We start from the raw sequence: 21,186 nt of genomic DNA, 5'->3' as shown, positions 1-21,186 counted from the left end.
AAGTCAGACAAGACGTAAGGTGTAAATTTTTAACAGCAAGGGTCAGTAACCATGAGCAGAACTCAGCGAGGGTTGGGTTGGTGTCTCCAACGTGGAACAGTTTTAAAACAAAATTGAGCTGTTAAACCGTTATCCAAAGAGGGCTGGCATAATTCGTCAGCACGTTACATCACTAGTGACTCCCTTCTCCTCTCCGCTCAGGTGCCACCACGGTCCCTCGCCATGGACCATGCCAACTGGACATCTGTCTCTGAGTTCGTGCTCCTGGGTCTGTCCGAACGCCGGGACCTGAAGCCGCTGATCTTCGCAGGGCTCCTGACCACATACCTGGTGAACCTAGCTGGCAACTCTCTGCTGCTTGGGGCAGTGTGGGCTGACCCCCAGCTCCGCAGCCCCATGTATTTCCTCCTCAGCCAGCTGGCTGTGCTGGACATGAGCCTCGCCTCCATCACCCTGCCCCAGGCCCTGGTGCATGCCCTGACCCAGCATCGAGCCATCCCCTTTGCCAGCTGCATGGCCCAGCTCTTCCTCTTCATGGCTGTGGGCAACATGGGGGGCTACCTGCTGGCCGCCATGGCCTATGACCGCTATGTGGCCATCTGCAACCCACTGCGCTATGCTGCCGTGGTGACGCGGCCCCTGTGCCTCAAGATGGCTGCTGCCTCCTGTGCCGTGGTGATCCCCCACTCCCTGCTGCACACCATCATGGCCACCCAGCTGCGCTACTGCAGCCACTACTTGCAGCACTTCTTCTGCGACCTGCCACCCCTGCTGCACCTTTCCTGCACCCGGCCCTTCTCCAATGAGTTGGCAGCCTTCACCGAAGGTGTCCTGGTGGTGCTGGCCCCTTTCATCTTCATTCTGGCCTCCTACGCCTGCATAGGGGTCACTGTGGGCCGCCTGCGCTCTGCCCACGGCCTGCGCAAGGCCCTCTCCACCTGCAGCTCCCACCTGACCGTGGTGACGCTCTTTTATGGCTCTGTGGCCTGGATATACTTCCGGCCAGCATCCAGCTATGTCCAGGAGCGTGACCAGCAGGTGGCCATCGTCTACACAGCGGTGGCACCCGCCCTGAACCCCCTCATCTACAGCCTGAGGAACAAGGACGTGGCTGCAGCCCTGAGGAGGGTAAGGAGGAAGGTACTGGCTCGGGGCACGTGAGTCCAGCCTGCGGCTCCATCAGTGCACTGGGTATGGACTTTCCACCTAAGATGTGTCCAGGGAACCTTTCCCCCTTAGGTCCACCAGGATACCTGGGTTCTTTTCTCCTCAGACATAAGGCTGGTGGAACTAACACATATGCAGGGTCACACCCACCTACACACACACACTTACATGCAACCCAAGTCTTTCCATAGAAAAGGGGGTAAATTAAGACATGTTCTCAAGGGCATGGCCAGACTGGATCAACCACAAGATCTGTTGTATTAATTTAGATAATATAAATGGGCCCAAAGAGTCAAAGTTGTGAACATAAGACCGGCCATACTGGGTCAGACCAATGGTCCATCTAGCCCAGTGTCCTGTCTGCTAACAGTGACCAATGCCAGGTTCCCCAGAGAGAATAAACAGAACAAGAATCATTAAGTGTCCATCTCCTGTTGCCCGTTTCCAGCTTCTGACAAACAGAGGCTAGGGACACCATCCCTGCCCATCCTGGCTAATAGCCATTGATGGACCTATCCTCCATGAACTTATCTAGTTCTTCTTTCAACCCTGTTATAGTCTTGGCCTTCACAACATCCTCTGGCAAGGAGGTCCACAGGCTGACTGTGTGTTGTGTGAAAAAAAATACTTCCTTTTGTTTGTTTTAAACCTGCTGCCTATTCATTTCATTGGGTGACTGTAGCGGGGTGGTTACCCCGCTCTGGCCCTGAAGTGGTTAAAGCAGCCCTGGGGAGGGCTGCAGCTAGGGAAAAGCTTGGCTGATTGGGGGAAGCAGCCACAGCTGGGGCCATGCCCCAATCACACCACAATGGGCCCTATAAGAAGGCTGAAGGCCAGAAGCTGGGGAGTCTCACTCTAGCCTTGGAGTGGGAAGGGTTGAGCTGCCTGAGAGTGAGGTACCTTAAGTGGAGCAATGCTGGGGAAGGGCAAAGGGAGTGGGAGAGCTCCAGCCTGGTAAACCCCCGGGCTGCAGGCCTTGCTAAAGGCCAGGAAAGGTACTGGGGCTGCAGAGGGCCAGCCTGGGAATAGGCAGAGGCAGCTGGTCCTAACCCCTTGCCAGTGATGAGTGGCCATTACACTGCAGTCTTCCCCAGTGAGCAGGGGTTAGATGATGACTGGCAGTAGCCACTGAGGCAAGGTGGGTTTAGAGGGTTGGGGTTCCTCAGGGAGGGGAGACCCAGAGTGGGTGTACTGCTGGGGCAGAACCCCAGGGTAAAGGGCACCGGGGTCTGGGAGGGACACGGGGGCCAGTGGCAGGCAAGACATGGGTCTGCTCTGGGCTGGAAGAGCTAATTCCCGAGACAACCAGCAGGAGGTGCCGTGCCGGTGAGTCATCGCATCACTACAGTGACCCTTAGTTCTTGTGTTATGTGGAGTAAATAACACTTCCTTATTTACTTTCTCCACACCTGTCATGATTTTATAGACCTCTCTCATATCCCCCCTTAGCTGTCTCTTTTCCAGGCTTAAAAGTTCCAGTCTTCTTCATCTGTCCTCAAGTGGAAGCTGTTCCACGCCCCTAACCATTTTTGTTGCCCTTTTCTGAATCTTTTCCAGGGCAATCTATCTTTTTTGAGATGGGGCAACCAGATCTGCACACAGTATTCAATATGTGGGCAGACCGTGGATTTATATAGGGGCACTATGATATTTTCTGTCTTATTATCTGTCCCTTTCCTAATGATTCCTAACACTCTGAGAATCCATGAAAAAGCCACAGCCCCTGAGAGGGAATCATACCTAGGACCTTTGGCTAGAACTGCAGGATCTGGTACAACCTCATACAGCCCCATTGGTGGCTTAGCCACTGGGTAAGAAGCAGTGATAGAGGTGCCTTGGTGAAGGGTCCCCAGGTCTTTGCAACTCAGTCCTGACAAACTCACTCCACCAAACACCTGTCTTAGGGGATCTTTAGCCATAAAGAGGAACCTGTGAGGTATCTCCAGAAAGCTCGTGACTTATCACGACTGTGAGATGTGTGTCCAGGTAACATTTAAGGAATAAAGTAACTCTACTGAAAGTCCACTTGTGGTGGGTTGCCTTTGTATTAAATGAATTGAAAAATACCACTACTCCTGTTTCTTTTTTACAGTGCAAATATTTCTAATCAAAAATAAAGTGAGAACGGTACACTTTTTGTACTCTGTGTAGTAAATGAAATCAACATATTTGAAAATGGAGAATTTTTAAACAGAAATGGTATTCTATTATTGTTTAACAGTGCGATTAATCGTGCAATTAATGACAATTAATGTTTTTAATCTCTTGACAGCCCTAAATATATATATAACGAGGTGGTGCTTTTTATATTCACTATCTTGCTTCATGCACACACGCACATACTGCTCCGTCTGTAGCCTTGGAAGGATTCATTTTTTTATGCGTAAGCATCGACTTCCCCCAATGCACGCAACCCGGCGATGAAATATTTCTGCTGACAATCATCGAAACCGGCAGCAGGGCAAAGTGGGAAATCTGCTGCTTGAGAACATCTTAGCGTGGGATCCAAAGACATTTACCATGTCAATTTTGCTGGACCTTGTGATGCTGACAATTTGTGTTGACACAAAAACAACAAGGAGTCTGGCAGCACCTTAAAGACTAACAGATTTATTTGGGCATAAGTTTTCATGGGTAAAAAACCCACTTCTTCAGATGCATCAGGCGCCACCAGACTCCTTGTTGTTTGTGTGGATACAGACTAACACAGCTACCCCCTGTGTTGACACAGGTAGCAAGCTTTATCTTTTTGAATCGCAACGTCGGTTGTCATGAAGCAATGATTCGCCGACCTCTCCCGTCATTTCTTGCAACTGTGAAATAAATAAATAGATAAAATTAAAAATGCTTCAGTCACATCCTCTTGCACCGGTGTGAAAATGTAACCGGGCTTAGACGCTTTGTGAACAAACGCCAGTGGGTTTGTATATGCAGCACTATCACTGGAGGGAGTGGCTAGTTCTGGGCGACAGGGAATGGGATAAACGGGTCTTTTCCCTCTCGGGGGCTCCGGCTCTAATTTGGCATCAGGGTAGTGCACTGGCCAGCTCCGGTGGGCAGGGAAGGAGACAAAGGCCTTCCTCCCATAGGGGGCGCCAGCTTCCATCCAGTCCTTCTCCTCACCCTTTGGAATCAGATAGTCTCCTGCAGCCATTGCTGGGGGGTGGAATCCCTCTGGAATTGGACACAGCAATCTGGGGTTGCAGCCCAACCTCTGTGCACCATAGTCAGGGGGTCTTACTGACTCCAAGCATCTCACAGAGATCTGCGCTTGCACCAGGAGACGAAGCTCTGAACTCTGTCTCCTGGACAATGCCAGTTTGGAAACAAACGTCCTGTTAATTACCACAAACTCCACCACAGCTCATCAGGCGCTCCGCCTCCACCCCCCGCTCCCATTCCCGAGGGCACCAGGGCCTTAACGATGCCCAGAGTGGTGTGGATTCATTATCAGTAATGAACACACTGGGGAGGAGTTGGACGTGGGCGCGCAGGGAGACCCGGGTGGGGACGGGTGTGCCTATGCCGTGTATTCCTATGTTAAATGGATAAACAGGGGACTCTTGACTAGATTGGAGATTGGTTCTAGTTCCTCTGTATTTGGCCCTGGTGCGACCGCAGTCCTGGTTAGGGTGAGTTGACGTCCCGATAAAACCAGGATCGAACCAATATCAGGGGCTTTGTCTTATATATGCAACTATACTCCCGCAAAACACAAGTCTCCAGATTTAGAAACCCTGCCGTGTAGTGAGAGACACCAGGAGCTCAATCCGTTTAGCCGAACAAAGAGAAGGTGAAAGGGTGTCTCGAGCCCAGTCTATAAGTACCAATGTGAGGGATAAATATTTAATAACAGGCTCTTTAGTCTAGCAGAGGAAGGTCTAACCCGATCCAGTGGCTGGATGTTGAAGCTAGACAAATTCAGGCTGGAAATAAGGTGTACATTTTTAATGATGAGGGGAGTTAATTGTCGGGACAAATGACCAAGGTCATGGTGGTTTTTCCATCCCTGACAATTTTTCAATCAAGCTGGGGTGTTTCCCTAGGAGATCTGCTCTACAAATTGTCTTGGAGTCGTTCTCTGGCTTGTGTGACGGGGGGGTCCCAGGAGATGATCCCAATTTGGAATCGATCGATAATCTCGAAACTCTCCCAACTCCGAGTGCGACAGAAAGGCGAGGGCAAGACGTGGTGCCGGCCGACGGCTTGGATCTCTCAATCCTCTGGACCAAATGTGTTTGTCTAAAAGATCGGCTCTGGTTCAAACAGGAATGAACCCAGGACCGACCTAGGACCTGGGCCATATGGTGCGCGGGGGGGGGGGGGGGGGGGGGGAGGTTAGACAGGATGATCCCAACGGGCCTTTCTGGCCTTGGCATTTATGAACCCATCTTAACAATAGGGGGCACCTTTCCTACAAGCTACCTCACTTCACGGCCACATGTAGACTCATCTTGTGGGAGCCATTTCCCCTTGTTCTCCTGCCATCTAGGGCTGCAAGTGAGCCCCTCCCCCGCCATATAGGGCTGTGTTTACTCCCCCTCCCCCGCCATATAGGGCTGTGTTTACTCCCCCTCCCCCACCATATAGGGCTGTGTTTACTGCCCCCTCTCCCTCCCTATGGGGGTGGAGGAGCAACCAACTGCCCCTCTGGGCTTGGGACAGACCATTTTTCCCCTGCAGGGGAGATAGAGAATTATCCCGGACTCCGGTATTTTAACCCCCCAGACTGAAAAGGAGTCATTCACACGACAAAGCGTGGGTGTGTGTGGCGGGGGCGGTTATTATTTATACATTTCCTGACAGGGAAAAGTACATCCAATGCATTCACCAAGATATCTCAACCCCTGCACCCTCCTGCTTGTGAAATGGTCCCTTCCAAGGAGGCGAGAAGCTCCAAAGCTCGCAACTGATGGAACGAACCATTTCACTGGGGGGGACGACAGGAGACGGGAGATGAAATGTCAAAGAGTCATAACTGCCACTTTGGAAGGTCCCATTGTCATTGGTGGGGAGGGGTCTGGCCAACTGCCATAACTGCCACTTTGGAAGGTCCCATTGTCATTGGTGGGGAGGGGTCTGGCCAACTGCCATAACTGCCACTCTGTAAAGTCCCATGGACATTGATGGGGAGGGGTCTGGCCAACCGCCATAACTGCCACTTCGGAAGGTCCATGATCACTGGAGAGAGGATTCGGACACAATCACTGGAAATCCCTTTCAACAGGGCAATGGGGCACAATTGCACCCCCAGGAGCAGCCATTTAAAGGCTCATTCATTCACTGATTCAGTCATGCAAGATGGCTCCTTTTTCATGGCACCATTCTCATCGCTTCCCCAGAAACCAACCCACCTGGGACACATAAGCCTTAGTAAGGCATTTGACACAGTCCCCCAGGACATGCGGGCCAGAGGAAATTACTATAAGGCTGGTGCACAACTGGTCGAAAGACCGTACTCAAAGAGTAGCCATCAATGGTTCGCTATCCAACTGGGAGGGCGTATCAAGACTCATAGACTTTAAGGTCAGAAGGGACCATCACGATCATCTAGTCTGACCTGCACTTCACAGGCCACAGAACCTCACCCACTCCTGTAATAGACCCCTACCCTCCATCTGAGTCACTGACATCCTCAAATCATGATTTAAAGACTTCAAGTTACAGAGAATCCACCATTTACATTAGTTTAAACCTGCAAGTGCCCCATGACCCATGCTGCAGAGGAAGGCAAAAACCCCCAGGGTCTCTGCCAATCTGACCTAGGGGAATATTCCTTCCTGACCCCAAATACGGTGATCAGTTAGACCCTGAGCATGTGAGAAAGACCCACAAGCCAGACACTTGGGAAAGAATTTGCTGTGGTAACTCAGAGCCCTCCCCATCTAGTGTCCCATCACCAGCCATTGGACATATTTGCTGCAAGCAGTCGCAGATGGGCTACAGGCCATCATAGGCAGTCTCATCGTACCATCCTATCCATCAGCTTATCAAGCTCAGTCTTGAAGCCAGTTTGGTTTTTTGCCCCCACTGTTCCAGAACTTCACTCCTCTGATGGTTAGAAACCTTCATCTAATTTCAAGCCTAAACTTGTTGCTGGCCAGTTTATATCCATTTGTTCTTGTGCCCACATTGGCCCTTAACTTAATTAACAACTTTCCCTCCCTGGTATTTATCCTGCTGATGTATTTACAGAGAGCAATCACATCTCCCCCCAGTCTTCGTTTGGTTAGGCTAAACAAGCCAGGCTCTTTGAGTCTCCTCTCGTAGGGTAGGTTTTCCATTCCTCAGATCATCCTAGTAACCCTTCTCTGTACCTATTCCAGTTTGAGTTCATCTTTCATAAACATGGGAGCCCAGCATTGTACACAGTATTCCAGGGGGCTGTCTCACTAACGCTCTCTTGTTTCTACCAGAAATATCTTGCCTGACGCAGTAGGACTGCATTAGCCTTCTTCACAGCCACATCACATTGGCAGCTCATAGTCTCTAGTGAGGTCAGTCCTGGGTTCAGAGCTATCCAATATGTTCATTAATGACTTGGATAACAGACTGGAGTGGATGCTTATAAAATGTGCAGGTGACATCAAGCTGGGAGGGGTTGAAAGCACTTCCAAGGACAGAATTAGGATTCAAAAAGACCTCGCCAAATTGGAGAATTGGTCTGAAATCAACAAGATGAAATTCCATAAAGACAAGTGTGGTTCATGCTACAGAGCGTTGGAGATGTGGCAGAATTGTTAAGGCTGCCAGTGCTGCTATTCTCGGAGCTCCAGTGTTACCTGGATTAGCAGAGAGTGCCGTGTGCCGGTTCAGCAGACCTCAATGTTATTCATAAAGAAACCACAGGCTCGGGTTGGTGGCAAAGGCACTCGGCCATGTTTATTGTCAGCAAAGCACAGTCCTAGCGCCCTGTCCAATGCCCTGGCCCAGGGACACTAACATATGTATGTCTGTGACAAAGTAAAGGCTTGCTCACCATAACAGGATGCTGTCCCCTTGATTGCTACAAAGATGCCCCTCCTATGACTTCTTCTTCTATACATCAATACAAACAAGTTCCGTATTACACTCCAGATGTTGTTTGTTACCACCCTTATACCTGCTAGTTCAAATAAACCATCCTCATCCATTATCCTGCCATCCCATCCTTATCTTACGAGGGCTTGGTGTATTCCTGTACAATCTCTTGGGAATTTGTTTACATAGTTACTTGAGAACTCTGGGTGTTATTGTACCATCCTCTCTGGTCAGAAACGGGCTTACTTGGTTAGCCAAGCCAATACCTGGTGTGTTACCATACTGCCAAGGCCTACTCTGGTTTCCCATAGTTCAGATGGCAGGAGAGACAGCAAGAGACAACCCAGCTCAGAAAGGCAGCAGAGTGCCCCACCCAAAAAAAGGAGAGGAAGTAAATCTACTCCCCAAAACAAGAGAGTGAGAAATCCTCAAAATCCTTCTGTGACTTAAACCTGGCCCCAGCACAGAGGGTCAGAAAAGCTTAAATCAGAGCCTAGAAACAGCAAAGGGAGCAGCCAGGAGAAGGAGAAAGACCCTGTCAGAGTCCTAAATGCGGGGAAATGTTTGGCTGGAGCTCAGACTTGATTACATACCAAAGGATCCACCAGGAGAGAAACCCTATAGATATCCTGAATGTGGGAGAGGATTCAATGGGAACTCAAAGCTTAGTGTCCATCAGAGAATCAACTCAGGGGAGTGCCCCTGAGCGCTGTGAATGTGGGAAAAGATTTGGTGGGAATTCAACGCCCACTAAGCACCTGAGAATCCACACAGGAGACCCCATCAGTGTGGTGAGTGTGGGAGAGGATTCTGGGAGACTTCAGACCTCATCGCCCATCAGAGAGTCCACAGAGGAACATAAGAATATAAGAAAGACCATAGTGGTTTAGACCTTGAGGCACTGGAACAAGGGAGGCCCAGGAGCCATAGCCCCATCACTTTTTATCGGAGGTAAGGGTGAGCAATGTGGGGCGAGGGGGCAAAGAAGAGTGAGCTGCGGGGGGGGTTGGGGAGAAGAGGTGGCATGGAAGTGGGTTCTCAGGGGAAGGGGCAATGTGAGGGTGGGGCCTTGGGGAAAAGGGCAGTGCGAGGGCGGGTCCTCAGGGGCAATGGGTAGCGTGAGGGTGGGGCCTGGGAGAGAAGGGGTGGGGCCTCAGGGAGAAGGGGCAGTGCAGGGGCAGAGCAACAATTTGGTCACCAGTGGTCTCCACACTTTTTGGGAGTTTCCACTGAGCCTGATCAAACCAGTGGTCCATCTAGCCCAGTTTGCTGTCTTCTGACAATAGCCAGTGCCAGATGCTTCAGAGGGAATGAATAGAACAGGGAAATGATCAAGTAATCCATTCTTTGTCATCCAGTCCCAACTTCTGGCAGACAGAGGTTTAGGGACACCTGGAACATGGCCTTGTATCCCTAACCATCTTGGCTAATAGTCAATGATGGACCTATCCTCCATGAAGAGAGACCCCAACAATCCCCTGAATGTGGGAGAGGTCAGACCATGGTAACCAAGGATAAAAGACATCAGGAGTATTTAGGGCATAGAGGTGAAATCCAAGTATTAATTGATGCTGTAACACAGGGCCTACAGGCCTTAGGTTTGTAAGATATTTAGCTTAGAGAAACAAGGCTTAAATCCTAAAGATGTGACATAAGCTACTACCCAGTAAGCAGGGCTTAATTTTTGCCAGGGCTTGCCAGAGCTGAGCCGCAGTGCCTTTGCATTTGCTGTAACAGTTATTAATGTAAAAAAATTGCTGGAGCCCTGGCACCTCTTTCATTACAAGTTAAGCACCGCCAAGTAGTGACCCTAGATCATAAGTTGTCGCAAAATAGCAATGACCCTAGATCACAGGATGTCATCTGGTAGAATACTACATTCAGTAAGTGTTCAACGGCTGATATTTAGGAAACTTATATTGCAATGTACCCACTAAAGATGGTTAGAGTATTTGGGGGATTTTTGCAGACTCAGGGGGCCAGCAGCAATCTGCAAAGCACAAGTTGTTATGGTGATTGAGTGACATAAACGTCAGTGGGTATAAGAGGAACCAACAAATTAGTAGCCTATGAAAAATGGAGCAGCCTGAAAGTCGTGGGGTGGGGAAGCTCAAAAAAGAAAAAGGGGTCAAAAACCTTCATAAATGTGTGCGAACTCCAGTGAGCACAGTATAGAAGCGGTGTTCCAGCCTTTGTGCCTTGGGAGACACCAGGATGACGACCGCTGGTGCTGATGGTGGTGGTGAGGATGAAGATGAGGAATACACACTTTGGGCTTTTCTGCAAGGAATAACATGAAGAATGCAAAGGGGGGGGGTTCCACTGCAGCCAACCAAATCACAATACGCACACTACAGTGTCTTCTGACTGACTGACTGACTGATAAAACTCCTGATTACAGAAAGACCGCTGTGGACTATCGACATCCTCTCTACTGTCATGAATCTTGGGGCTGATTGCTCCAAGATTAAAGCAGGTGCAAACCCTCCCCCAGGGGTGGGTAATTAGTTAAAGCAGTAGTTTTCAAACTCTGGGACAGGCCTACTAAGGGAGGTGTGGGAATGTGTCAAGGGAGGTGTGAGCTGTGTGCCTTTTTTTTATTTGATGAGCTCTGGCTGTCAGCCCTGGGTGGCTGGGGCTCATGCAGAAGGGCCGTGTACACCCAAAAGGCAGGATAAAGGTGACAGCTGGAGCCCCACCACCAGGGCTTGGGGTTTCCTTCCCCCCCTCCAACCAATCCTTCACTGGGAGGTGGCTTGGGCTTAGGGTCTCCTTCCCCCCTCCCCACTGGGATGCATCCCGGGCTTGGGCTCTCCTTCCCACCCGCCCTCCCCCATCACCTGCAGGCAGCGGGGCTCTGGCTGTCAGCCTCAGGGTGGCAGCAACTGCACAGAAGTAAGGGTGGCCATCGGGCACTAAGTCTGCTGTAAAAAGTGATGCTGACAAATATAACTTTTCACACGGTTTCCCTTTCTTCTGCCTTCAGAGCTGGGCAGCCGGCCAGCAGCCGCTGCTCTCTGCTCTGTCTTCAGAGTTGGGTAGTGGTATATATACTTGGGGAAAGTGTATAAATGACTACAGACACAAAGAAGGGGGGACCTGATCAAATAAGTTTGAGAACCACTGAGTTAAAGTAACCCATGACTATGGATAAGGTTGCCCCTTATCATCCATCAGAGAGTCCATGCACGAGAGAGACCCTATCAATGTGCTGAGTGTGGGAAAGGGTTCATTCCATGCTTGAAGCTTATCTCCTATCAGTGAGTCCACCCAGGAGATAAATCCCACCCTGGAGCTCAAATCTAGCAAGACCCAGAGGCTCCATGTCGGCTAGAGACCGAGGCAAACCAGATATGTTTGTCAATCTTTTCACGCTTCAGACTGTCTTTCATTATATGCATTTCACTTTTTACATGGCCTCTGTACGTAGATATGCTGGTATGACCACCATGAGCCCAGCTTTTACTGAAGCCTTCACATCACATTATTGATGAATAAATACTATGAAAGCAGTGCTAGGTGTAATGAGTTTGACAGGCCTCTTGGGAGTTAACAGTGAACTCTTGGCAGTTGGCATCAAGAGGTTCTTAGAGTTACTTAAGTAAGGTTTTCATTTTCATTTTCATTTAATTTCATTGTTCCCTGTCTCGTTAGCTGGAGAGTGTTTCTTAGAGAGGAACTCCCCCTTTCTGACTGTCTCTTGGGTATTAATTTGCCAATATTTAAGAGGGAGGGGGGGGTTAACCATAGGAACAGCTTGCCGAGGGGTGTGATGACTTCTCCATCACTTGGAGTCCATCACATTGAGACTGGAAGTCTCATTCTAAGCGAGAAACTTTAGCTCACTCCTCAGCTCTTGGCTGGATGTAGGAAGGGCTCCGGGCGTCTGGCCTAGAGTGTGCAGGAAGTGAGGCGAGATGGGTCAGAATTGTCCCCTTCTGGGTGTAGAATGTGTGACCGTTGGCTTGGTTCATCGTGAGTCTCCATCGCCCTTGGAGCCCATTCCCAGTGGAGCATTCCACCTTGGCATTGCTGGGCCACGTCATGGCTCAAATCTCCTCTCTGCGGGGACCCTGGAGCCATGAAGCGGGGGGACAAGACCAGCATCTCTGGGTTCATGCTGCTGGGTCTCTTAGACCTCCCGGAGCTTTGGCACCTCCTCTTCCTCTCCATGTGCCCGCTTATGCTGCTGGGGAACCTGCATATTTCCCTGCTGATCCACTCTGACTCCTGCCTGCACTGTGCCCCCATGGACTTCTTCCTTGCCCACCTTTCCCTGGCGGACACCTGTGTGATCTTGGCTGTGGTACCGCGGGTGCTGGGGACCCTGGCATCCGGGAGCAGGGCATCTCCTACACCAGCTGCCTGGACCAGATGTATTTCTTCATCACCTTCGGCAACACTGACAGCCTCCTGCTGGCCTCCATGACCTAAGACCACCATGTGGTCATCTGCCATCTGCTGAGCTACGCCGTGCTTATGAGCCGTGACCAGTGCTGCTACCTAGTGGGTGTCTCCTGGCTAATCGCCAGCCTCCACTCCCTGCTCATGGCCCATGTGTCCTTCTGCCCTCCTGGGAGGTCCCTCACTTCTTCTGCAACATCCAGGAGCTGCTGGCACTCTCCTGCTCTGACACCTCCATGCAGCACCAAAGGTGCCAGCGTGAGCCTCATCCCTTTGGCCTGTATCCTGCTCTCCTATGCCTGCATTACTGGAGCCATACTCAGGGTCCTGTCTGTCCAATGCAAGCACAAAGCCTTTTCCACCTGCAGCTCCCACCTGGCCACAGTCTCCTTGTACTTTGGGACCATCATGGGGGGGTCACAAAGCCCCTACTACATGGGGTTCTGTGGCCTTAGCTGTGGTCTTCACGGTGGTGGCCCCAATGCTGAACCCGTGGATCTACAGGCTGAGGAATGGCAAAGTGAAGGGGGCCCTGGAGAGAACTGAGGGCGGGTTGGGAGCGGTGTGTCGGCTCTTGGGGCGTGACGGAGAATGATAGCAGGAGATCCAGGAGTCTCTCTGAGTGGTGGATACCTGGCTGGGGGCTGGTTAACAACAGCATTCCTCCAGTGTGAAGGGAGTCTGTCTGGAGCAAAGTGGTGGGGAATCAAGCCCTCGTGTGGGGAGGCTGCTGTTAAGTGGGAGAATTTGGGTGTCAGAGACCGGGATTGGGCACTCGCGCCTAACGGTTGGAGCAGGAGTTAATAGCCAGGAATAGGAGCTGAGGGTCAGAGCCGGAGCTGGAAGTCCACAATCGGAGCCGATGGCCAGAACCAGGTTTTGACAATGAGGCACGACCAGCTGCCGGGCTGGATCCAAGGTAGGAGCAGGGCTGGGAACAAGCAGGGTCTATCACAGCCAAGGGCGAATGGTTTGAGCAGACACTGAACTGCTGCTGGTCTTTAGAGCTGGTCTGTTGACTCTTCTGACCAAGCAGGAAGCCTCCTACCAGCCAGCTCTGCTCACTAGGTTGCCCAGAGATTGACTCTGCTGCAGGACCTGACTCCTGACTCTCGGGTGTGCAAAGGGGCGGAAGGATTTGGGGTGCACTACCCCTCACACTTGGGGGGAGCCCCCCACTAATATCTGAAAAGGCCACCTCGTTGTCCTTCCAGTCTCTCCTGGAATCCCCTTGCAGTGATGCCTACAAAAATCTTACAGCTGCCTTGGTGTTTACTTGGGCTCCCCCCGTCCGTCTGTCTGGATCCACCTGTCGTCTCTTGTCTTAGACTGAGACTGTAGCTCTTGGGGCAGGGACTGTCTTTTTGTTCTGTCTGTCCAGCATTTAGTGCTATGGGTTCCTGGCCCAGGACTGGGGCTCCTACATGTGATGGTAACGCAAATAAATCAAAAAGTGAGAGACGGGCGCCATGGGCAGTAGCTGCCGTTGTGCATCAGGATGTTGGACGCAGGACGAGCCCCATGTTTGGTAGCTGCCGTTGTGTGTCAGGACATGAGGTGCGGGACAGAAGGAGCCGGTGAAGATTCAGGACAAGGATCCTGCTCTGGCCCGAGCAGTGCCGCGCTCTGCGGCTGAGAACGGGCTGATCTTCATCCCTGTCAATGAGTTTCCTAGGTGTTGAATTGCGGCAATTTAATCATGGCAGCCATTGTGTCCCCCGTAAAGCCTGGTGATTCTCCTCTCTCCCAGGCTGCTTTCTCGGGGACAGGGGTGGGAGCGACGCCGGCGGGGAAGGAGCCGGTTCCCACAATTAATGAATGAATGAGGTTTAAACGGCAGCCCCCCGGGGGCGATTGTGCTCCATTGTCCTGTCGAAAGGGGGATCCCCCCCCCAACTGCTCCCTAACCCATCCCCCCTCCGCCCGCTCCAATGGAGACAGGACAGACAGATCCCATCAGCCCCACTCCCACCACACGTGGAGGGGTGAATGTGCCCCCTGGTCAGGGCTGCGAAGCCCCCCGCCCGGGACCTGAAGGGCAGTTGGGGATGGGGGAGGGGCCTGGTCAGAGGCCATAACTGCCACTTTGGAAGGTTCCATTCTCACTGGAGGGAGGGGCGGGGCCAACAGCCATAATTGCCTCTTTGGAAGGTCCCATTCCATCTGGGGGGGAGGGGCCTAGCCAACTGCCATAACTGCCATTTTGGAAGGTTCCATGCTCATTTTGGCTGGCACCATCTGTACTGCAAAGATTGTAATTTTTTTCCAGAGACCAAGGAAAATTTATCGAATTTAAGGAGTGGATATTTCCGCCCCCCCCCCCCCATAGTGAAATGGTTCATCCTGGTCATTGTGAGCTTTGGTGCTTTTACTGCCCCTGGAAGGAACCATTTTGTTGGCGGGGGAGTTCTTTTAATATCTGGGGGAGGCTGTTGGATTTATTTTCTCTGCCAGGAAATTTACAATAAAGCCCCCCTCCCCTCACATGATTGGCTCCTTTTCCATCTGCGGGGGTTAAAAATCCTAAATCTGGAGGCCTAGATGTGCTTGTTACCCTCCCCCGCAGATAGAGAGAGGGAGAGGGAGGGGGAGTAAACACACCCTATATGGCGGGGGAGGGGGAGTAAATCCAGCCCCATATGGCAGGGGATGGGGAGTAAATCCAGCCCCATGTGGCGGGGGAATGACTCCCACAAGATCAGGCTACGTGCGTCCAGGAAGCGAGGTAGCTAGGAGAAAACCAGCTACCTATAGCATTGCAAATCTTGGTTGGCCGTATTCCTGGAGGTTTCATCACATGACATCATCTTTAATTAAAGATCCATCTTTAATTATTGGAGACTCCGGGGCAATCCTGGATGGTTGGCCACCCTTGCCACCTGCTGTTAAAATAGATACCAAAGCCAGAAGAGCCCACTGGGATCATCCAATCTGAACGAACCTGTACAACCCAGGCCCTAGGACAGCCCTGGAGTCTTTGGAGTTGGGAGAGTTTCGAGATTATCCAGTGACTCCACACTGGGATCATCTACTGGGACCCCCCGTCACACAGGCCAGAGAATGGCCCCAAGACAATTCCTAGAGCAGCTCTCCTAGAGAAACACCCCCAGCTTGATTGAAAAATTGTCAGGAATGGAAAATCCACCATGACGCTTGGCCAATTGTCCCGATGGTTAATTTCCCTCATCGTTAAAAATGTACGACTCATTTCCTGCCTGAACATGTCTAGTTTCACTGTCCAGCCATTGGATCGGGTTAGACCGTCCTCTGCTGGACTGAAGAGACTATTATTAAATATTTATTCCCCATGTTGGTACTTATAGACTATGTTCGCACCAGGGCCAAGTAGAGGGGAACTAGAACCAATCTCCAATCTAGTCAAGAGTCCCCTGTTTACCCATCTAACAAAGCAATACACGGCACAGGCACACCCATCCCCACCCGGGTCTCCCTGTGCTCCTGTCTTCAGCTCATCCCCCGGGGTGTTCATTACTGATCTTGAATCCACACTGCTCTGGGCATCGTTAGGCACTGGGTTCCTTGGGGATGGGAGCTGGGGGGTGGAAGCAGAGCCGCTGATGAGTTGCGGTGGCAGTTTGTGATCATTAACAGGACGTTTGTCCCATGATCTCTCCAAGCTGGGCATTGCCCAAGGGAAGGAGTTCAGAGATTCGGCCCTGGGTGCGAGCCCAGAGCTCTGTGACATGCTTGGAGTCATTTAGGCCCCCCCGATTATGGTGCACAGAGGTTGAGGTGCAACCCCAGATCTCCATGTCCAATTCCAGGGGGACTTGCCCCCCCAGCAATGTGTGGAAGAGAACATCTGATTTCAAAGGGTTAGGAGAAGGTGAGGATGGGCCGTGTCCTGTCCAGAGCCCCCTTCCTAGAGACCAAGCATTTAAGGGGCTGTCAGGGTTCCCTCCCCACTCTGAACTCTGGGTTACAGATGTGGGGACCTGCATGAAAACCCCCCTAAGCTTATTTTTACCAGCTTAGGTTAAAAACTTTCCCATGGCACAAGTTTCGTCTCGTCTTTGAACAGTATGCTGCCACCACCAAGTGATTTAGACAAAGAACAGGGAAAGGACCACTTGGAGTTCCTATTTCCCCAAAATATCAGGGCTGGTGCAACCACTAGGCGAACTAGGCGGTCGCCTAGGGCGCCAAGTGGTTGGGGGCGGCCAAAAGCGCGCTCCGGAGAGGAGGTGGAGTGGAGGTGAGCTGGGGCAGGGGGGCGTGGGGAGGGCTGCCTGCAGCAAGCAATGGGGGGAGGGGGGCGGCGCACAGGGGAACTGCTCCCCGCCCCAGCTCACCTCTGCTCCGCCTCCCCCCCTGAGCCCCGCTCTGCTTCTCTCCCTCCCAGGCTTGCGCGCCAAACAGCTGATGGATGCAGCTGATTGGCTCCCAGCCTGGGAGGTGGGAGAAGCGGCGGTGTGCTCAGGGAGGAGGCGGAGCAGAGGTGAGCTGGGGCAGGGAGCTGCTGCATGGCTCCCTGGGCTGAGGGGAGGGAGGGAGAGGGGGCGGTGGGGAGCTGCCGCAGGGGGGGTGCCTCAGGGCGGGGGGTGGGGTGGGGAGCTGCCGCAGGGGGGGCACCTCAGGATGGGGGGGCGGGGAGCCGCCACAGGGCTCCCAGGGGGCGGGGTGCAAGGTGGAAGTTTTGCCTAGGGTGCGAAACGTCCTTGCACCAGCCCTGCCCCAAGCCCTTACACCCCCTTTCCTGGGGAGGCTTGAGAATAAACTAGATGAGCACAAACCAGCCTTGGATTTTTAAGACCCAAAAAACCCAGTCAGATTCTTAAAAAACAGAACTTTATTAGAAAGAACAAAAAAAGATAAGAGAACAACTCTGTAAGATCAGAATGGAAGATAATCTCACAGGCAGTCAGATTCAAAACACAGAGATTCCCTCTAGGCAAAACCTTAAGTTACAAAAAGACAGAAAAGCAGGACTACACATTCCCTCCAGCACAGCGAATTTCACAAGCCAAAACAAAGAAAACCTAACGCATTGTCGAGCTAGATTACTTACTGACTTTACAGGAGTTGGAGGGCTTGCATCCTTGATCTGTTCCCGGCAAAGGTATCACACAGACAGACAAAAGCCTTTTTCCCCCGCTCCAGATCTGAAAGTATCTTGTCCCCTCATTAGTCATTTTGGGTCACGTACCAGCCAGGTTACCTGAGCTTTTTAAGCCTTTACAGGTAAAAGGGTTTTGCCTCTGGCCAGGAGGGATTTTCTAGCCCTGTGCACAGAAAGGTGGTTCCCCTTCCCTTTATATTTATGACTGGGCCATGAAGTGCCGCGACAGGACGGGGCCACTGGCTGCAGCAATCATTGCCTGAGGATGTTGCCGGGGCCAAGACTATACCAGGGTTCAGAAAGGAACTAGATACGTTCATGGAGGATAGGTCCATCCTAGCCAGGATGGGCAGGGATGGTGTCCTGAGCCTCTGCCTGCCAGAAGCTGGGAACGGGTGACAGGGGATGGATCAGTTGATGATTCCCTGGTCTGTTCACTCCCTCTGGGACACCCGACGCTGGCCACTGTCGGTAGACAGGAGACTGGGCTGGATGGTGCTTTGATCTGACCCAGTCTGGCCGTTCTTATGTTCTTATATGCTAAGAAGTTGGTCGACCCACCCAGGGTGTGAAAACTCCACTCCCCAGAGAGATGTAGCTAAACCCAGCTAATCCCCAGTGTGCACAGCACTGGGTCGATGGAAGAATTACTCCGTAAGACCTGGCTACCGCCTCCTTGGGAGGTGCATTACCTACGCCCACCCATCGGAGTAGGTTGCGTCTACACTGAGGCACTACACCAATGCCGGTGCCGACTCTAAGCAGCCATCTTGCCCCATCTCCCCTTCCCTCGGCCCCCCCTCCTCCAGCCCCTTCCTCAGCCCCCCCAGACGCGGCGCCCACCCAGGAGCCGCCTCGCCAGGGCCCCCTTGATGTCAGCGTTGCGCAGGCTGTAGATGGCGGGGTTGAGGGTGGGGATGACCACGGTGTAGAAGGCAGCAGCCATCTTGTCAGCCTGTGCGGCGTAGCTGCCTTCGGGCCGCAGGTACATGAAGATGAGGGTCCCGTAGAGCACGGCCACAGCTGCCAGGTGGGAGCCGCAGGTGGAGGCAGCCCGGCGCAAGCCCGCCCGCCCCACAGCCCCGAGGATGAGCCCGTAGGAGGCCAGGATGGCCAGCAGGGTGACGCTCTGGATGGCGCCGCAGATGGCCAGCAGCAGGGCCTGGTTGAGGCTGGTGTCGGCGCAGGCCAGCTCCAGCACGGGTGGGATGTCGCAGAAGAAGCTGTCGAGGGCGCGGCTGCGGCAGAAGGGAAGGCGGAAGGCCAGGCCGGAGTGCACGGCCGCACTGGCCGCCCCGGCCGCGTAGGAGCCCAGCACCAGCCCGCGGCAGAGGCAGGGCGGCACGGCGGCCTGGTAGTGCAGTGGGCGGCAGACGGCAGCATAGCGGTCGTAGGCCATGGCGGCCAGCAGGCAGCACTCGGCATCCGTGGCAGAGGCAAAGAGGAACATCTGGAGGGCGCAGGCCGGGCCAGGGAGGGCAGCCCAGCCGGCCAGCAGGCCCCACAGCATGACGGGGCCCACGGCACAGCAGGAGCAGAGGTCCAGCAGCGCCAAGTGGCTGAGAAAGTAGTACATGGGGGTGTGGAGGGAGCGCTCGGCCCGGGTCAGAACCGCCAGGCCCAGGTTCCCTGCCAGGCCCAGCAGGACGACGGGCAATGCCAGCGAGAAGAGCAGCAGACTTAGGTCTCGGCGGGAGGGGAAGCCCACGAGGAGAAAGTCAGTCACCACCGTCCGGTTTGGCCCGGCCATGGGGGGCACAGATCTGTGGGGAGAGAGCGTGGGTGAGAGCCTGCCCCTCTGCCAGTGCCCTCAGCCCAGGGTGGGGATGGTACTGCTCCTAGTGTCAAGGGTCTGGTGTTTGGGGAGGGCTGGCCTGGCACGGAGATGCAGCCACCTTTGGGGCGGAGCAGTTGGGGAACAGCCACACATAACGCCACACAACAGTTTAGGCGACGAAGCAAAGAATAAGCCAACGTCCAAACACTCTTTGGGGACGTTGGCAGGCGAAAGGCATTGGTGAGGAAAGCGGGGTTCACGGCATTCCCTTTGGAAAGAGGGGGCGGTGATTTAAACCTGCAGGCGCTACTGAGCTGCAGGGAGCTGCAAAGATGCCTGGGGCAGGGAGAGGAGATCGAGGGACCCGGAGGCAGCGTGGGAATGTGGCGGCACTTGGGACTCCTGGGTTCTATTCGCAGCTCCGCTACTGACCGGCTGGGTTACTCTGGGCAAGTTACTTCACAACTCTAGGGCTCTGCTTCCCCTGGTGCATTTAGACTGGGAGCTCTCCAGGGCAGAGCCGGTCTCTCAGTGTGTGCCTGGGCAGCACCCGGCACAAGAGGGTGCCCTGCTCTTGGTTGGGGTCTGGGCAGTGCCCGGCCCAACGGGGGGCCTTGATCTCTGTCAGGGTCTGGGTAGCGCCTGGCACAATGGGGGGCCCTGATCTTGGTTGGGGTCTGGGCAGCGCCCGGCACAAGGGGGGCTCTGATCTGGGCAGCGCTCAGTGTCACCCCCCGACCCTGATTTCATGTGCAGCCTCCAAGCGGTACCATAATACACATCCCCATAAAGTGTGGAGGGACACAGTCCCCAGCCTGGCCCCTCGATGGGATGGGGACACCTGGTGGGGGTTGGTGGCTGAGAGCCCCAAGGGCCGGGTGCGATGATTGGGGGTGCACAGTCAGAGCAGATAAGAGAGGGGGACGGTCCAGACAGCTTGGGGGGCCCCCCCCATCCTGAACACTGATCCCTCCAGCCCAGACTGAGCTGGAGACACACGGCCTGGGGAGGGGGGCTCGGGGAGGAGCGCCAGGCCTGGGAGAGGAGGGAAGAACTAGCAGGAGGGGCCGGGGCTGAGAGGTACCGAGGGGGACAGGGTAACAGGATGGGGGGATCCTCCGAGCAGGGCAGGGATTAGAAAGGGGGACAGCTGAAGAGAAGGAAGGAAAATTGCCTCCGGCTGAGAGAGAGAGAAGGACTGGGATGGGCTGGGAGCCCTTTATGGGCAAAGCATGGAGGGATTCGCCCCTGAGAACCCAGGAGTCCTGGCTCCCAGCCCCCGCTGCTCCAACCCACTAGATCCCACTCCCCTCCCGGAGCCAGGGAGAGAACCCAGGAGTCCTGGCTCCCAGTGACTGGCTGGCCAGCCCCCGAAGCAGAGATGGGCTCAGCAAGCGAGGAGGTAATGGGGGTCAGTGCGGAGAGGGCGTCTGTAAGGGACTGCGGAAGACTTTGTTACGGCCTAGCTAGGGAACTGCCGCTTTCTCGAGGCCGCCCGGTCACTGCAGGACACGAAGAACCAGCGTTAGGCCGGTTCTGTCTGCCCTGCGTGGCCCTTTGCCAGTTTGCCAAAAGCCCCTCTTGGGAAGTACCTTATTATATATTCATGAGCTGCTTTTGTGCACTGCTGATTCGGGCTCGCTGCGTACCCCTTCGTCGGACTCCGTCCCAGGCAAAGCTCCGGCGTGCTGGGTTCCCCGCCTCCGTGACGCCCCGTCGCGGGGGCGTCACTAACCTT

At 53.5% G+C, this 21,186-nt stretch overlaps 2 protein-coding genes across 2 annotated transcripts; one reads left to right on the top strand and one right to left on the bottom strand.

The window, feature by feature from the left end:
* The first annotated feature begins 222 nt into the window (after window positions 1-222).
* On the top strand, window positions 223-1,161 carry LOC102935708 (olfactory receptor 1L6). Its single transcript, XM_007069578.2, has one exon. It carries the CDS (start codon window positions 223-225, stop codon window positions 1,159-1,161), a length of 939 nt encoding a protein of 312 aa, XP_007069640.1.
* Window positions 1,162-18,488: 17,327 nt separating this feature from the next.
* Window positions 18,489-20,873, bottom strand: LOC114021743 (olfactory receptor 5C1-like). Its single transcript, XM_037888337.2, has one exon. It carries the CDS (start codon window positions 19,419-19,421, stop codon window positions 18,489-18,491), a length of 933 nt encoding a protein of 310 aa, XP_037744265.1. The 5' UTR covers window positions 19,422-20,873.
* Window positions 20,874-21,186: the final 313 nt, after the last annotated feature.

The sequence above is a fragment of the Chelonia mydas genome, chromosome 23 (genome assembly GCF_015237465.2).
Source record: "Chelonia mydas isolate rCheMyd1 chromosome 23, rCheMyd1.pri.v2, whole genome shotgun sequence".
Classification (NCBI taxonomy): Eukaryota; Metazoa; Chordata; order Testudines; family Cheloniidae; genus Chelonia; species Chelonia mydas.
This window is presented reverse-complemented; position numbering and strand designations above follow the sequence as displayed.

What these genes read in the sequence shown, in the direction of transcription:
- LOC102935708 (XM_007069578.2), top strand. Translation starts at nt 223, where the DNA reads ATGGACCATGCCAACTGGACATCTGTCTCTGAGTTCGTGCTCCTGGGT.
- LOC114021743 (XM_037888337.2), bottom strand. Translation starts at nt 19,421, where the DNA reads ATGGCCGGGCCAAACCGGACGGTGGTGACTGACTTTCTCCTCGTGGGC.